The sequence below is a fragment of the Zingiber officinale genome, chromosome 8A, assembly GCF_018446385.1.
Source record: "Zingiber officinale cultivar Zhangliang chromosome 8A, Zo_v1.1, whole genome shotgun sequence".
In the NCBI taxonomy this organism is placed as follows: domain Eukaryota; kingdom Viridiplantae; phylum Streptophyta; class Magnoliopsida; order Zingiberales; family Zingiberaceae; genus Zingiber; species Zingiber officinale.
The window spans coordinates 48489836-48504791 of record NC_056000.1 but is presented as its reverse complement, the minus strand read 5'-3'; the positions used below and the strand labels follow the sequence as shown (position 1 = coordinate 48504791).

Sequence of the window (14956 nt, the reverse complement as noted above, 5' to 3'; positions counted from 1 at the left end):
GAAAATAAAAAACAAATGTTCTAACTTTTACATATTGTAACTATTTGATAGCTTCTATTTATAATAGCTATCCCCACAACAATACTAATGGAATGGATTATTTATTTATTTATTTTTTATTAAGCCTCTAATTTGATATTTCTTTTAATTCGAGGTGCCTTTTTTTTATTTTTTTAAAAGTTTTTTTCCATGAGAATTACATTTTAGATAATCACAGGAGGTCCAACACAAAAAGTAGCAAGGTGAGAAAGTTAAACAAAGAATATATCAGAATATGAAACAAAAACGTGTAGTTTATTCCTTGATTTTATTATATTTTAAAATGCTTTTAATAATTTTATTATCATTATTTAAAAGCTCGTCATAACAAAAGGGTTTTTTTTTTTTTTTCGTTTTTAGACATGCAATTACAGTCGCATTAAACCTGACTGCCAGAATAATAAGGTTTATGCTGTTCATAGTCCACGCTTGATAATCGACAATGATAATCATATAAGGAAGACCATACTAAATAATCTCTGATATATCTAGAGAATCCGAAACCAAGTTCATCTAATTAGCCCTGTTGGCATAGTCATTACGCTGCTCATCATCGGAGGCACCACCAAATCCTCCACCATTGTCGCTACCATATCTGTTTTCACCTCCGGTAACATCAAAATTGCCACCTCCGTAAGGATTTGCACCGCCACCGTTGTAGCTGCCTCCACCAGCATAGCCACCTCCAGCAGCACCACCACCATAACTGCCACCATAGCCACCTCCAGCAGCACCGCCACCATAGCCGCCGCCATTGTAGCTGTCTCCACCAGCATAACCACCTCCAGCAGCACCACCACCATAGCCGCCTCCAAAACCACCACCATTACCACGAAATCCACCCGTTCGATCAGTAGCATAGTTAACTCTAACCATCCGGCCATGAACGTCCTGATGAAAAAGTAAATTCATAAATGACAACAGAATACAAACAGAAAAAGTAGACAAGTGCCCAAGAAAAAAAAATATCGGACTCAGTTTTCCTCTTCCCTATAGAAATTTTCTATTATTTCCTTCTGAGTAAACAGGAAGAACCTCCTTGGAATTTATTTTCAAGTAAGAAAATAATAAAAATAAAACCAAAAATGTTGTGAGAAACAAGAATTCTACCAGTTAAGAGAGGAGTAATATTGGAGTAGCAAAGGGAAGATACAGTGATAGAAACAATTGAGAAGAATAAAAAAACTTCCTAGATTTGTTTTGAAGGGGAGCATGAATGGACACAGTGCAGCAAGTTGGAGTCTAATTTAGGGGCATTTTCAGGGTCGATGACGATATTAGTGGTCATTGCTGAGAACAAAATGGCATGCCCTGGATATGTGTATAATATTGCTTTAGACATAGTTTGACAGGGGTAGGCATCGGAGATGCTAACTCGGATGAAATAAGGGCAGGCAAAAGTCCAGATGTATTGATGTATCAGAAGCCGATGAACACCACATGTTTGAGAGGCAGTGGGAGACCATCAGTAGCGAGGTTTAACCACCTCTAATTAATAGGAACTTTACTAGGCAAAGGTACAAAGGCTGTGCTTATAAGATATTAGCATGACGGTTCAACATGGTTGACACATGTTTCCTATAGACTTCACCAATCAAATCCTTTTTTCAGTTCTGGTCTTGTCCCCTTTGAAACAGTCAACTCATAGCATGTTTCACAATCACCTCTAGTATCTCTAGAAATTCAAAAGTTGAGACGTGGTGTTATTGCACAAGAGTAAACTTCGGTGAATTGAAAATGCAGATACAGTAGTAGGGAGGCAATAATTCCAATGGTACAAAAGAACATTTCTCTAATTTTTCTGTTTGATAGGAAGTTTATTAAAGAATCCAACATTTAGATCTTATTTTCTGATAAACAAAGAATCACATAAGTTACAGGCTGAAGCCAAGAAACAATTTTAATAAGTAAAAAACTACTTGGTACATAGAAAGCTAAAACACATGATATTCAAATAGACTAGGGTATTTTGGAATACCAGAGCAATAGCTAATAGATTCCAGTGCAAGTTCGTCATCAGTGACCATAAAAGAATAGAAATCCAACTGATGCTCATAGATGATGACTAGTAGGAAGTGAAAATGAAAATATTGAGTTATTTTATAATTAAATCAAAGTGGAAAGATAATAACTGATAAGATTATAAGCAAAGGAATAATGCAAAGAAATGCTTTCTCAATAAAGAAGCCAAGTCACAAGATTCTCATGTTACATATGGTAAACAACTAGAAAATAACTGAGACAAACTATTACACATATGTACCTTTCCATCCATGCCACTAATGGCAGCAGAGGCTTCTTCGCTAGAAGTAAATGTCACAAATCCAAACCCCCTGGACCGTCCAGTTTCCCTGTCCATGATAACTCGAGCTGCAAATAAAAATCTCTATGAGTTATATCATAAGCATGTAAAATTGAATTATTAATATTGTGATAAAATAACCACTTGCCTTCAACCACTTCACCAAAACTAGTAAATGCTTCTCTCAGACTTTGATCATCCGTGCCATATGAAAGTCCTATAAGCAAGTAGGAGAATGGGTTAGACGCTAAACAATGGTTATTCACAGTTCACAAACTTTGAAGAATTCAGAGATATTGAGTCAAACCTCCAATGAAAACTTTTGAGGATGACATCCACCTTGCTGCTTGAAATAATGGACTGGAAGTTACAGATTTCTTCAAGAGCTTACCAATTCTATTTGCAAAAGCCATCCTTGACACCAAATACTGACATGAAGTTAAAAGTTCATTATGAGTTAATCATTTAAACACAAATATCCATGCATAAGTTTATTTTAAAAAGCACTGAAAAATAAGATCCTGATTATAAACAAGAATGATGGCTGGAACATATCTAGGGACAGCAGGGGAAAGACATGACATAATCCAACTTGCAAACAAGAAGGTTCAAGTCAAGAATAACCATGCTAGGGTTAGAAATGGACCAATCAATTTATGACTGACCAACTTGTATGCCAAGTTTTGCACCTTGCTCTTGATTAACCAAATAAAAATACTATCATACACTGAGGGTCAGTTTCATCATAAGATATAATACTCATCCAGATTAGTCCTCCCCCCAACCTAATCTGATTTGATTCAGTCACCTCAACAATGAGATGAGCTAGGTTCCTAGACAAACAGAAGGTGGCAACCCATCAAACAATTGATTGTTCGAAAGGAAATACCTTGGCAAACCATCTCATAGTGAAAACTTCCCATCTAGACTGCATTTTTCATAAGAGATTAGGCAATTCTGTCATAATAATGAGCAAACACTGATTGTTTGTTAGTGACACTTGGATAGGTAGTGGAAGACACTAATGAAGAACCAGGTGTTATCAATGTCCTCTGGCATTTTGAACTGTGGATCTCGCATTCAATAAACTAAATGTGGAACTTACACTGATCAACCCTCATATTGAGCTCCCATTGTTAGTAAAAAACAAATATCTAATTAAAGAAAATGCATTTTTTTTAGGTGAGTATGCTATTCCTCTAGCACCACATGACAAGCTCGCCCCTTATCTATATGGTAACTATATATGGTGTTAATATGCTCCTAGACGAGGTAACAACCTCAAGCTTTAGCATTCTGTTTTCCCTTGTACATTCATCACTTGCCCTTGACATCAGGCCTATGACTAGTGCCTCTTGCCCTTGTCTTGCAGGTGCCTAAGCACCAGATCGCTGCATACATACTGTTGTATTTATCAAAATCCCAAAACTCTAAGCACATGTACTCTCTTCTATTCCTTCTTGTATGCAAAATCCAAACTGCCCAACTTAGTCACTCAACTATCATTTCTTGATTTATTTTAGATGAATCTTTAGTAATATATGGCAATTCCAAATCATCAGATCAGATAGAAGCACAGGATTAATCACACATCATATAATAGAGGAATTATACAGACAGGCGGATTGAATGCCACTCCCAGAATGAAATGCTACAACGAAGTATATGCAGGTAATATGTTTTGCCAGGAGAGCACAAAATCCTCAGACTATTTGTACTTTACATTCCCCGACTGAATGGTACATCTATCATCCAAACCAGACTAACCGTGATAACCAACAGACTAAAAAATCTACCTTTACATCTCGACAAAGTAACAACCCGAGGATCCAAATCACAATAACCAAATTACACTAATAAAACGAAAGACAAATTAAAAAAAGATTCGAACAGGGAAAACAGTTCATCGATTGATTGCATGCATCAGTTTCCGAAAACTAAAAGAATCGGAAGATAAACTTGCGTCGAGGATTCGTGCAGGTCGACAGCTACGCGCAGCCAAAACCCTACTGATTTCGAAGGGGGCAGGGTTTAACGAGTAAACAGACGGGGACTTATTTATAGCTGTCGTCTCAAATCCTGTCCATTAATCTTCGAAAGATGACGGATAGCCGTTGAATCGATCATAACTTGCGCTAGCGCGACGGAAGTCAATAGGTCCATATATAATTCCAACCGTTTGATTATGATTTAACGACAGAGATTAATTTACTTTTGATCGTGCGGCTTCAGACAATTTCGCGTTTGATTACTTGCAGCAGCAGCGCACCGGCGACCTCCGCATCTGGCGTCCACTTCCGGTCAACGTTACTAAAATTGGAAACGTTTCGCTGGGAATCACTCAGGCGAACATCCATATCTAGAATCAATCAGGCGAACCCCAATGGAGCTTCTTCTATTTTGGAGTCTCTCAGAAATGCTGAGCAGTCGAAGCCGGTGGTGGAGGGAGAAAAGACCAAGCCATCAATCACTCCAACTAGAACCGTCAATTTGGGTTAGACTCGTCGGGTTGGCCCGCCCCGCCAAACCAATTAAGCGGGTTGGGTTGGAATTTTATCAACCCAAGTTCGCCGTGGGTCGACCCGCCTAGGCCCGCGACCCGCGCGGGTCACCCCGCGATGGGCTTGGGTTGACCCGCGGGTTGAGAAACACATGTAAGCAGTTTATATCAGTAGTCAATGCTGCAACTGTGAGAGTACCAGGGGTTAAATTATATTATTTCATTATCTTCTTCGTTGAGAGGAATACTAATTAGAAAAAGCCCATACTTGTGAAGTTGAGTGTGATAGATAAAAGTTATAGAAATATATATATGCACAAAAAGTCGATTAATCTTAAAAGTAGATGACCTTCTTATTTGATTCATTTATAGGATAAATCTGAAATATATATTATGCATAATGAAGAGCTTTGTGTGTGTACCCAAACTAGATGGCCTTCTTAAAAGTAGATGACCTTCTTATTTGATTCGTTTACACACGCACAATCAGGGTACCACTAATCTAAATTGCTCGACGCACAACCAGGAGTCCTAATTACTATTCCTCTTCGTTGCACAATTTTATAGCAGTTTATTATCTTTCTTTGTTATAATTTTAAAATAAAAATAGTACTTTTGACCTAACATAAGTACTTGTTTATGCCCATTTATATTTAAAATACTTGTTTATAAATACATTTGATTGATAAAATATTTCCGAAGTAAAACATTGAAGATATGAACTCTTTTTTTTTAAATTTTTTTTTAAAAAATTTGATAGGCCCACGGGTTGGCCCGCCAAACCCGCGACCCGCCTTGGATTGGGTTGGGTTGGAAATTTCCCAACCCGCCAACTTGACGGCCCGCCCCGCCCCGACCCGCCAAATGGTGGGCCCGCCATGGGCCGACCCGCCCCGCCATGGGTTGGCCCGTTTGACAGCTCTAACTCCAACCCCAACGTAATGATCCCCTTGGGCACAACTGACTCAGGGGGAGAATAAGGTGGGACTCTCAAAGTTAGATTTGATGTCAAAAAGGTCGACTGATATGAATATCAAAGTCAAGAAGGGATGAATTTTCGGGGCTATCAACAATTTGTTCGAGCGAATATCGAATCCCCAACATTAATCCAGTCGGACCTATAGGGGTCAGCTCCTCGCTTCTCATGAGCATGACTCTCAGTTTACAGCTGGTCGGTCCGAAAGTTGATCGGACTTACAAAGTCCAACACCCTACTTCTCCAATATAAGATTCTCAAAACACCCGGTCAGACCTAGAGTCGGTTGGACTTATGGGATTCAGCTCTCCATTTCTCATGAGCGTGACTCTCAGTCTACAGCCGGTCGAGCTACTTACAGGGCCCAATTCCTCATTTCTCAAGAGTGCGACTCTAAGTATGTTCCGAGTCGGCCCAAGTGTCGGCCCGATTCCTTATAGAAAATAATATTATCATAGAATCACAATAACCTGTCAAAGAGTAACAGTTACTCATCGGAAAATATTCCGCTACTCTGACATATACGGTCTTCACTATCTAACATATTCTTACATCAAACATTTTTTGCCACCTCATTATTACGAAGGTTATGAGAGACGGTATAAAAAGAGAATTCTTATGCAAAATGGCTCATGCTCACGTGTAAGCGTACATACATCCATATTACTATTCTACTCTTCTCCATTTTTCATTTGGTTACTGTTCTGACTTGAGGGTTCGAGTGCCTACGCTATAGACCCCTTCCTTGGCATGATGACTACCGCTTTCTTCTCTCAAACTCTATTTTTATTGTGAATTCCAGCTCTAAGTTAGCTAGGCCATGTTTGCCTCTAGCTCACGGTCTCCACATTGTTAACACTAAAGCCACCTCGACGTCCCTATCTAGTAGGTAATCTCTCCTAGATTTAGACCGACCTTTTTCATCAAGTAATGTAGTGATTCAAGAAGTTGTCACACAATTACTTACAATTCATTTTTTTAACTAATAAAAACTTTTCCTTTTTTTAGAAAAACTACCCAGAATTAGATAGAATAATTTCTCTCTTTGCTCCTCAGCCAATAAGCAATCATATCTTTATAAGAGAAGGTTCAAAGGATAAAATCTATCTATCTTATACTTGACTCGACTACTGAATATTATCACATACCCTATCTCCATTCATGTAGGGGATTATTGAATATGTGTGAATGGAGAAGAGGTGGAAGAGGATAGAAGCTCTATTGTGAATGAGACTTTAGTCTCACATTGGAAGTTTCATGGTATGTTAGTTGGTTTATATTGATTCACATACATTGAGGATGTGAACAAATGCATGGGGAGAGACTCTCTTTCATGCGTGGGTGCGCAAAGAGAGGTGCAAATTCAGGGTTCGGATTGCACTGAACTATGTTGACTCGTGTGCGGGCATGACCTGCGCGCGCCGAATGTCGGACCGGTCGGGGCAAAATTTGCCCAAGTGGAACAACTAACTTTTTGATGCTATGAAACTGATGCATTAAAATCGAGATTAATGCAGAATTAAAATGGTCGAGTGATAATGAGTGAAACTTACTGCTGAGAGGCACCCGATTGCTCAGCAGAGTGCCCGTGATAACAATCAGGTGTCTCTCAGTTCGTCGTGACCACCGGTGCTTGGTGGGATTCACGGTCAACCATTGTATCCTGGGAAACAGACGACCCTAGTAAGTCTCGAAGCACAGTCGGAGGTGAGGTGAATTTGTTTCAAGGAAACTGCGACTCTCGCAGGCCTCGTTAACTCGCCCCTCGGAATCTTCGCTTGACCAGTCTCTCTAATAGCTCAGTCTGTCTGCTTCACTCGCCCTGCCTGTTTGTTCGCCCGATCGACACTAGCTCACCCGACTAGTCTCTTTGCTCCTTGGCCTATCTGTTTGCTCGATCGGCACTAGCTCGCACGACCAACCTCTTTGCTCCTTGGCATGTCCGGTCGGTCATTGTCCGCCCGATCGACCTCTCTGACAGCCTAGCCTGTCTGCTTCGCTTAGCCTGCCTCTCGACCCGATCAACCATTATGCTCGATCACTTGACTCTTTTTTTCCTCCTCCAACAACAACTCTGTTTTCCATTTTCTCTATCAAGGGCACCAACTCTCCTTCTTCCTTTCTTGTTATTGTTTTCCAACCTACAACAACAATCCTTTTTCTTGAAGATTGCTTAAAACGAGATTTAATTAACAATATAGAATATATTCCATTATAGATAATTTAATATTTCAAAATCCCATAACATCCAACTTTATTAAACATATATATAGTTAAGAATTTCTCCCTTTACTAACTAATTTTAGTAAACCCTAAAATAAAATTACATTAATATCTATTTTTTCTTTTTACACTTAAAATATTTTTAAAATTTATTAGTAATTTTCATAAACGTATGGATCTAGAAGTCAAGACTCAGCTGCAGTATATTATTAAAATTTTTTTCATTAATCAATCAGTGATCTAGAGATCGAAACTCAATTACGGTGTATTATTAGAAATTTTTCTCATTAATCAATTAGAGATCTAAAATTTTAAATTTAGTTGTGGTGTATTATTGAGATTTTTTTCCATTAATCAATTATAAATCTAGAGTTTTCTTTAGTCTCGTATCTTATAATGGGTAACACCACGAGCAGAAAAGATTTTATAAATACCTTGGACCGTGATGTTAAAAAATATACTTTTTTCAGCTTTTTATCTAAGATCAAGTATGATATTAAATTAATTTTATATAAGGGGGAGTCCGTTGGAATTCTCAAGTATTGTACTATTGTATGGGTTTGGTGTACCCTTATCTAATTTATGGGCATGAAAGAGAGTCTGTTATCTGCATGCATTCATGTATTATATTACACAAGCAACCAGGGGCAGTATAGCATTGGTGGGGCAGTTATCCCACTTCAATTTTTTGTAAGTACCCCTAGAGTTCTTACCTCATCTCTCCCCCATCTGGTATAAGGGGCTTAGCTCATGCGATCCTAGTATTTTGTTAAGAATTTAGACCCTTTACTAACTTTTAATTAATTTGATGAATTCTAAAATTAAATTATGTTAATATCTTTTTTTCACAACTAAAATAATTTAAAGGTTTATTAGTAATTTCCACATATATATCAATAGGGATCTAGACTTCAATACTTAGTTGTGTATATTATTGGAAATTTTTTCTCATTAATTAATCAGGGATCTAAAGTTTGAGACTCAACTGCTGCAACGTGTGATATGATGCATAAAAGAAGGGTCCGATAAGACCAAGAAGTCAAAAGTCAAGAGGATGTGACAGTCAAAAGTCAAGAGGATGTAGCAATCAATAGTCAAGAGGGCGTGACAGTCAATATTCAAGAGGAGTGACAGTCAACAGTCAAGGGAAGACAAGAACCAGGGCCGCTTCGCATCACCACCTGCATAATTCCTAGTCGGTCACAGGCAGGGCAGGTCCCCGGGTCTAAGCTTTGGAGTGAGACAATCCCCAATCGGCTCTGTAGCAGCCAGATCATGAAGGCTGGATCTTGGGCCATCGTCTCCGATAATCCCCGGCCAAGTTGACACGGCTCTTCCTCTTTATCAAGACTCAATCCTTGTAGCACATCTGAGCAGCCACCTCGAACTATCTGCAGTTGTACCCGTTCAGGACGAATAACGCTAAGCAACAACAGTGTCAGGGAATCATAATGGCTTTTCAGAGAACAACTACCATCATTCAGGGGATGTGACAGTCAATAGTCAAGAGGACGTAGCAATCAATAGTCAAGAGGGCGTGACAGTCAATATTCAAGAGGAGTGGCAGTCAACAGTCAAGGGAAGACAAGAACCAGGCCCGCTTCGCATCACACCTGCATAATTCCTAGTCGGTCACAGGCAGGGCAGGTCCCCGGGTCTAAGCTTTGGAGTGAGACAATCCCCAATCGGCTCTGTAGCAGCCAGATCATGAAGGCTGGATCTTGGGCCATCGTCTCCGATAATCCCCGGCCGAGTTGACACGACTCTTCCTCTTTATCAAGACTCAATCCTTGTAGCACATCTGAGCAGCCACCTCGAACTATCTGCAGTTGTACCCGTTCAGGACGAATAACGCTAAGCAACAACAGTGTCAGGGAATTATAACGGCTTTTCAGAGAACAACTACCATCATTTAGGGAATATTCCAGTGGTCTGCAATACACTGAAGGTGGAACCTTCCTTCAGTTAATGGGAGGTCGCCAGACGTCCTTCCTCCCTTGACATAGCCTGACACCCGACATTCTCTGACAGTGATCATGCTCAAAAGGCAGGTAGAGTCTTATAAAAGGGGAGGTCTTTTTCATTGGCCAAGTACACGCACATTCGCACGTATCTTCAACAGTTCTTTTTTCATTTCTTCGTTCGTACACTACTTTTCCGAAAAAATGACCTGACTTGAGCATTGGAGGGCTTGTGTCAAGGACTTTTTCCCTAGTTTCTGGTCTCTAATGCTCCGTGTGCTTATCTGAGTGTACGCAGGGCCTAAGTACCACCGGCTTCGTTACTATAAACCCTTAGTACCATGTGTAAGTTCGTTTTTCCGACACACGTACACAGGGTGCGTCAAAGTCGCCTCTCCGTCAACCCCGACGCCACCTTCGTCGACCTTCGTTTGACTCAGATTCCTGACAAAATCAGTTTTATTGAGAATTTTTTCATTAATTAATCAGGGATCTAGAGTTTAAAACTCAACTTCGACGTTCTGTTGGGTTGGCGACATTAGAAAATGTACGTGACTTTTTAGTTAAGATCAAGTATGATATTAAATTATTTTTTTATAAAGAGGAGTCCAAGCTACTGTTAGAGTGTCATCTTTATATTACATTATAACATGAATCTGACGTATCTTTACCCTACTCAAAAATAAATTATATTATCATATAATAATCTTGTTTAATTAGTTGATAGAAAGTATTAATTTTATAAAATTAATCAGGAAGGATGGTAGAACGCTGAAAGATCACGTTGAAGAAGCCTGAACCACAAATCCGAAACATATAATTAATGAATGCAGTTTGCAAACAGCTCACCAAGAACTGATCAAGCTGAGAGCAATCATTCAGTTCATTAGACCACCACCATTATCAGTTCGGAGAGACTGCATCTCTCGGATAGGTTTAGTGGCTAGAACATGAAATATTATCATCATGAAATCTGGGGTTCGAATCTCGACAAAATCAGGATTAAAATTTGCCTGATCGAGGTCAACTTCCTGCTTCGTAAAATCAATGGACCAGAAATTGACATGATTAAGGTCCCCTTCAGTTATTTTTGAGAATGACATCTGCGTTTCTTCCACCTTCTCCTTTTTCTGTAACATCAACATTCATTTCATCAGTTTCCGCCTTTAATTGTTTCTTCTTCATTTTTTTTTTAATTTGTCAAAGTAGTATTTCTTTTGTTCCACACAGGAGGAGAACAGAAGAGTCATACCGCCATAGGATACAGCTAGAGAGTCGTTCGCATTCCACATGAAGAATCATTTCTTTTTTCTCAAAAGTCTTCTCTTCTAGAAGACGAGCTCTTCCATTTCTTCCTCTCCGCTCCTCTTTCCATCTGCATCTCTCTCTGAAGTTTCAACAAGGTGCGCGTCTTTTCCTCTGCTTCCTTTCTTCCTCTTTTCGACAATTTTCGTGTTGTTCTGAAAGCAGTATTTTGCTTGATTCATGTAGTACCGTGTTTATGGATTGGATAAACGCATCTCGATCTAAATATATTTATGATTCGAGCACAATTTATGTTTTAGACTGAGTTTTTTTTTGGATTATGTTCATATTTTCTTTCTTTCTAATGAGATAATGTTCTTGAGAATAGTTCTTGAGAATCATGTTCCGGAGGAAGCATAATTCTCATGGTAAACAGGACCATCACGCCGAGAACCAAGAGGAAAAAGTAAGCTACTCGAAATCTTTAGCCTTGTTATGCTGCGAATAATTGTTTGAGATCAGATTCTTTTTTTCCCTGGACAGATTGAAGAGCTGAGAGCTGAAATAGGCCCCCTGGAAGGCCGCAGTCTGAAATACTGCACCGATGAATGCCTGAGAAGATACCTGGTGGCTCGGAAATGGGACGTCGCCAAATCCAAGAAGATGTTGGAAGAAACTGTCGAGTGGAGATCCAGCTACAAGCCGGAGGAAATCCGATGGGTGAGATTGCTGACTCTCATCGCGCGCTATCCCTGCTAGCTAGCCGCAATTACTGACTAACTAGCTAGTTCATCGGAATTCAGCGTGAAGTCGCAGAGGAAGGCGAAACGGGCAAAGCCTACCGCGCCGACTTCCATGATCGCGAGGGGAGGACCGTCATCGTCATGCGACCAGCCAAGCAGGTCAACGTCTAGCTAGCTAGTTAGCTTCTCTGATGTTTTTTTTTTTTTAAAAAAAAAATTCTGAACATGTTTCTCGATCGGTTTGTTTGTTTGCAGAACACGAGCTCGCAGGAGAATCAACTGAGGCACCTGGTGTACCTCCTGGAGAACGCCATCATCAACTTGCCGGAGAAGCAGGAGGATATGATGTGGCTGATCGACTTCACGGGGTGGTCGCTGAGCAACGCGGTGCCGATCAAGCAGGCGAGGGAGATCGCAAACATTCTCCAGAACCATTACCCTGAGCGCCTCGGCTTTGCCTTCTTGTACAATCCCCCGAGAATCTTTGAAGCCTTTTGGAAGGTTCGAACTCGATCGATCGATCGATCGCCGATCCATCTAAATGGATGAACGAATGATCGCATGCTCCGTTTCGTTGGCTGCAGGTGGTGAAGTACTTCCTGGATCCGAAGACCTTCCAGAAGGTGAAGTTCGTGTACCCCAAGAACCAGGAGAGCATGGAAGTGATGAGCGAGTTCTTCGATCTAGACGTCCTGACGGCGGAGTTCGGGGGGAGGAACAAAACGGAGTACGAGCACGAGGCGTTCTCCAAGATGATGGAAGAAGACGACGTGAAGACGGCCAGGTTTTGGGATTTGCAGCAGCAGGCTTCGACTGCAGTTTGACTTGTTAATTTAATGGTAAAGGAGGCTCGATGAACACTGCTCGTTCATGTCGTCTCTCTTGTTTTGTTTGTTTTCCATCGAATGAGCTGTTGCGTTAGAGTAAGAACTAAATTCTAGTTGAAAAATCTCAAATAATTTTAATTTGATTATAATAGCACAAAGGTGATTACATTCATATCCATAGTCCGTCCCAGCAATGGGCCAATGGCATAGCCAGGATCTATCTTCAATTATCCAAAAAGATATCTAAATACCTTTCTCGGGTCCTCCTCTCCTTTTTACTGGCAGACTGAGGTGGAGATATGTCCTCTTATGCGCTCATTGCGTGTGTCATGCGAATCCAAATGCATCCGTCCGGGACCACGCAACAAAGCACTGTTTGTGAAGAGACGAGGGAAGGTAAAAAACTAAAGAGGAGAAATTTAAAATTTTATTTGGAAGGGAGTGAGTTATTGTAAGGAAAAGTAAATTTTAATACTTTTACACATGAAATAAAGAATCTCTTATATCCTGATTTGGAGGTAAGAAAAGGTAAGAAGAATTAAAAATATTTGTATTTCAATTTTATTTTTATTTTATTATATTAATTCTAAAAATCATTATTTTAGATATTCTTTACGTCGTGATAAAAATACTCGTACCACTTAGCTCGCACTACTCGATTCGCATTGCCCGACTCACACCACCCAACGCTTGCACTCTGTCAATGCTGACGTTGACGTCGACTTCAATACCGACGTCAACTTTGATATCGACGCTGACTTCAATGCCGACCTTAACATTAACAAATGAGCTACAAATGTTTGAACGCATACGTCTTAATCAATAAATGTATGTAAGATGCATTAGTTTCTTGAATGCGTAAGTTTTTAACAAAAGTGAGGATAATTTTATAATTTTATATATTTAACTTTCATTACCTTTACTTATAATTTTAACACGATAACACATATTACATTAATGAACCTTCCCTCATTCCCAAATAAGGAGAATATAAATACTTTATTTTCCCTCCCTTTTTCTCCCTCTCTCTCCTTTTTCCTTCCGTTAATAAATCTTCGCTTACCCCCTAGCGTGTGTGTAAGAGAGCATAAGAGCTGTCCCCTCGGAACGATCTAGTGACTAACACATGAAGTGTTGTCATCACGAGAAAGCATAAGAGCTTAAGGAAAAAGAGAGAAAAGTTTGACCATTATATTATGAGAGAAGAGAAGAAAATTATATCTTTACCTACCTTCGTAGACTCTTATATAACCTCAGAGTTGGAGCTAAGTAAGCCGCAGGATGACCACACTAGCAAGCCCCACCTCTTGTCTAACCACACAAGCAGGACAATGACTGTTGGATTATACTCCTGATATTATCTAGTCATTAGCCCAACTACGCTTTTCAAGTAGCCATCCTCAGTAAGGTCAATTTCACATCAAAGATAGTAAACCACTGTGGCCGTATAGATAGGAGAGGTCAGTGCCTAATGGGGCAATGAAAGTCGATTGACAAACATAACCTAGATAGAGCGATGCCCCCACTGGATTTACTTGGCTGCATGATAATTCATTGGTTATATAGTTTCTTCAGTATACGTACTGTATTTAGTATTTAATTTTCTAAATCGACTAATTTTAGAGATCATCTATTTGATTTTACAAAAATTTTCTAATGACTATCAAAAATAAATCTGAAAAATACTTATGAAGATCTATCTAAGGAGATTCACATTCTTAGATTTAGATTTATCATTTTACAGAAAAAAAAAATCCCTATAAGAATTTAAATTTTAGATGTCTAATTAATCTATTAAAAAGTCTAACCGCTGTTCTCAATCCGGAGGCTTTCTTTGAGGATCATTGTTACGTATATTTGGTGGTATCAGATATTTGATATAAACATGTCTGATATAAAAAAAGGTTTAGCTCAATTAGTAAAAAAAATTAAGTTCAAATTTTGCTTGGCTAATTTTTTAAAGGTAAATAATGTTCTCTTTTTAATTTATTTTGATGAGAGAGAAAGTGTGATGAGAGAAAATGAGGAGAGAGAGCGTGATAGGAGAGATTGAGAAGAGAAAAAGTATGATAAGAGAGAAAGTGTGTTGAGAGAGAAAGAATGATGAGAGAAAATTCAGAGAGAGAAAGTCTGATGAGAG

General features: G+C 39.4%; 2 protein-coding genes across 3 annotated transcripts; one reads left to right on the top strand and one right to left on the bottom strand.

The window, feature by feature from the left end:
* Positions 1 to 407: 407 nt before the first annotated feature.
* LOC122008923 (glycine-rich RNA-binding protein 4, mitochondrial-like) lies at positions 408 to 4383 on the bottom strand. Of its 2 annotated transcripts, none has more exons than XM_042564836.1 (5): positions 4305 to 4383; positions 2649 to 2769; positions 2490 to 2558; positions 2303 to 2409; positions 408 to 930 (listed from the first exon to the last, which is right to left on the bottom strand). In XM_042564836.1, exons 2-5 carry the CDS (start codon positions 2752 to 2754, stop codon positions 553 to 555), a joined length of 660 nt encoding a protein of 219 aa, XP_042420770.1. In that variant the 5' UTR covers positions 2755 to 2769; positions 4305 to 4383; the 3' UTR covers positions 408 to 552. The 2 variants fall into 2 exon arrangements, with proteins under 2 accessions (XP_042420770.1, XP_042420771.1); XM_042564837.1 differs by having other exon boundaries at positions 4233 to 4363.
* Positions 4384 to 11201: 6818 nt separating this feature from the next.
* On the top strand, positions 11202 to 12992 carry LOC122008922 (CRAL-TRIO domain-containing protein C23B6.04c-like). The gene is made up of 6 exons (XM_042564834.1): positions 11202 to 11404; positions 11635 to 11712; positions 11790 to 11966; positions 12050 to 12148; positions 12245 to 12490; positions 12574 to 12992. Exons 2-6 carry the CDS (start codon positions 11647 to 11649, stop codon positions 12811 to 12813), a joined length of 828 nt encoding a protein of 275 aa, XP_042420768.1. The 5' UTR covers positions 11202 to 11404; positions 11635 to 11646; the 3' UTR covers positions 12814 to 12992.
* The last annotated feature ends 1964 nt before the right edge of the window (positions 12993 to 14956 follow it).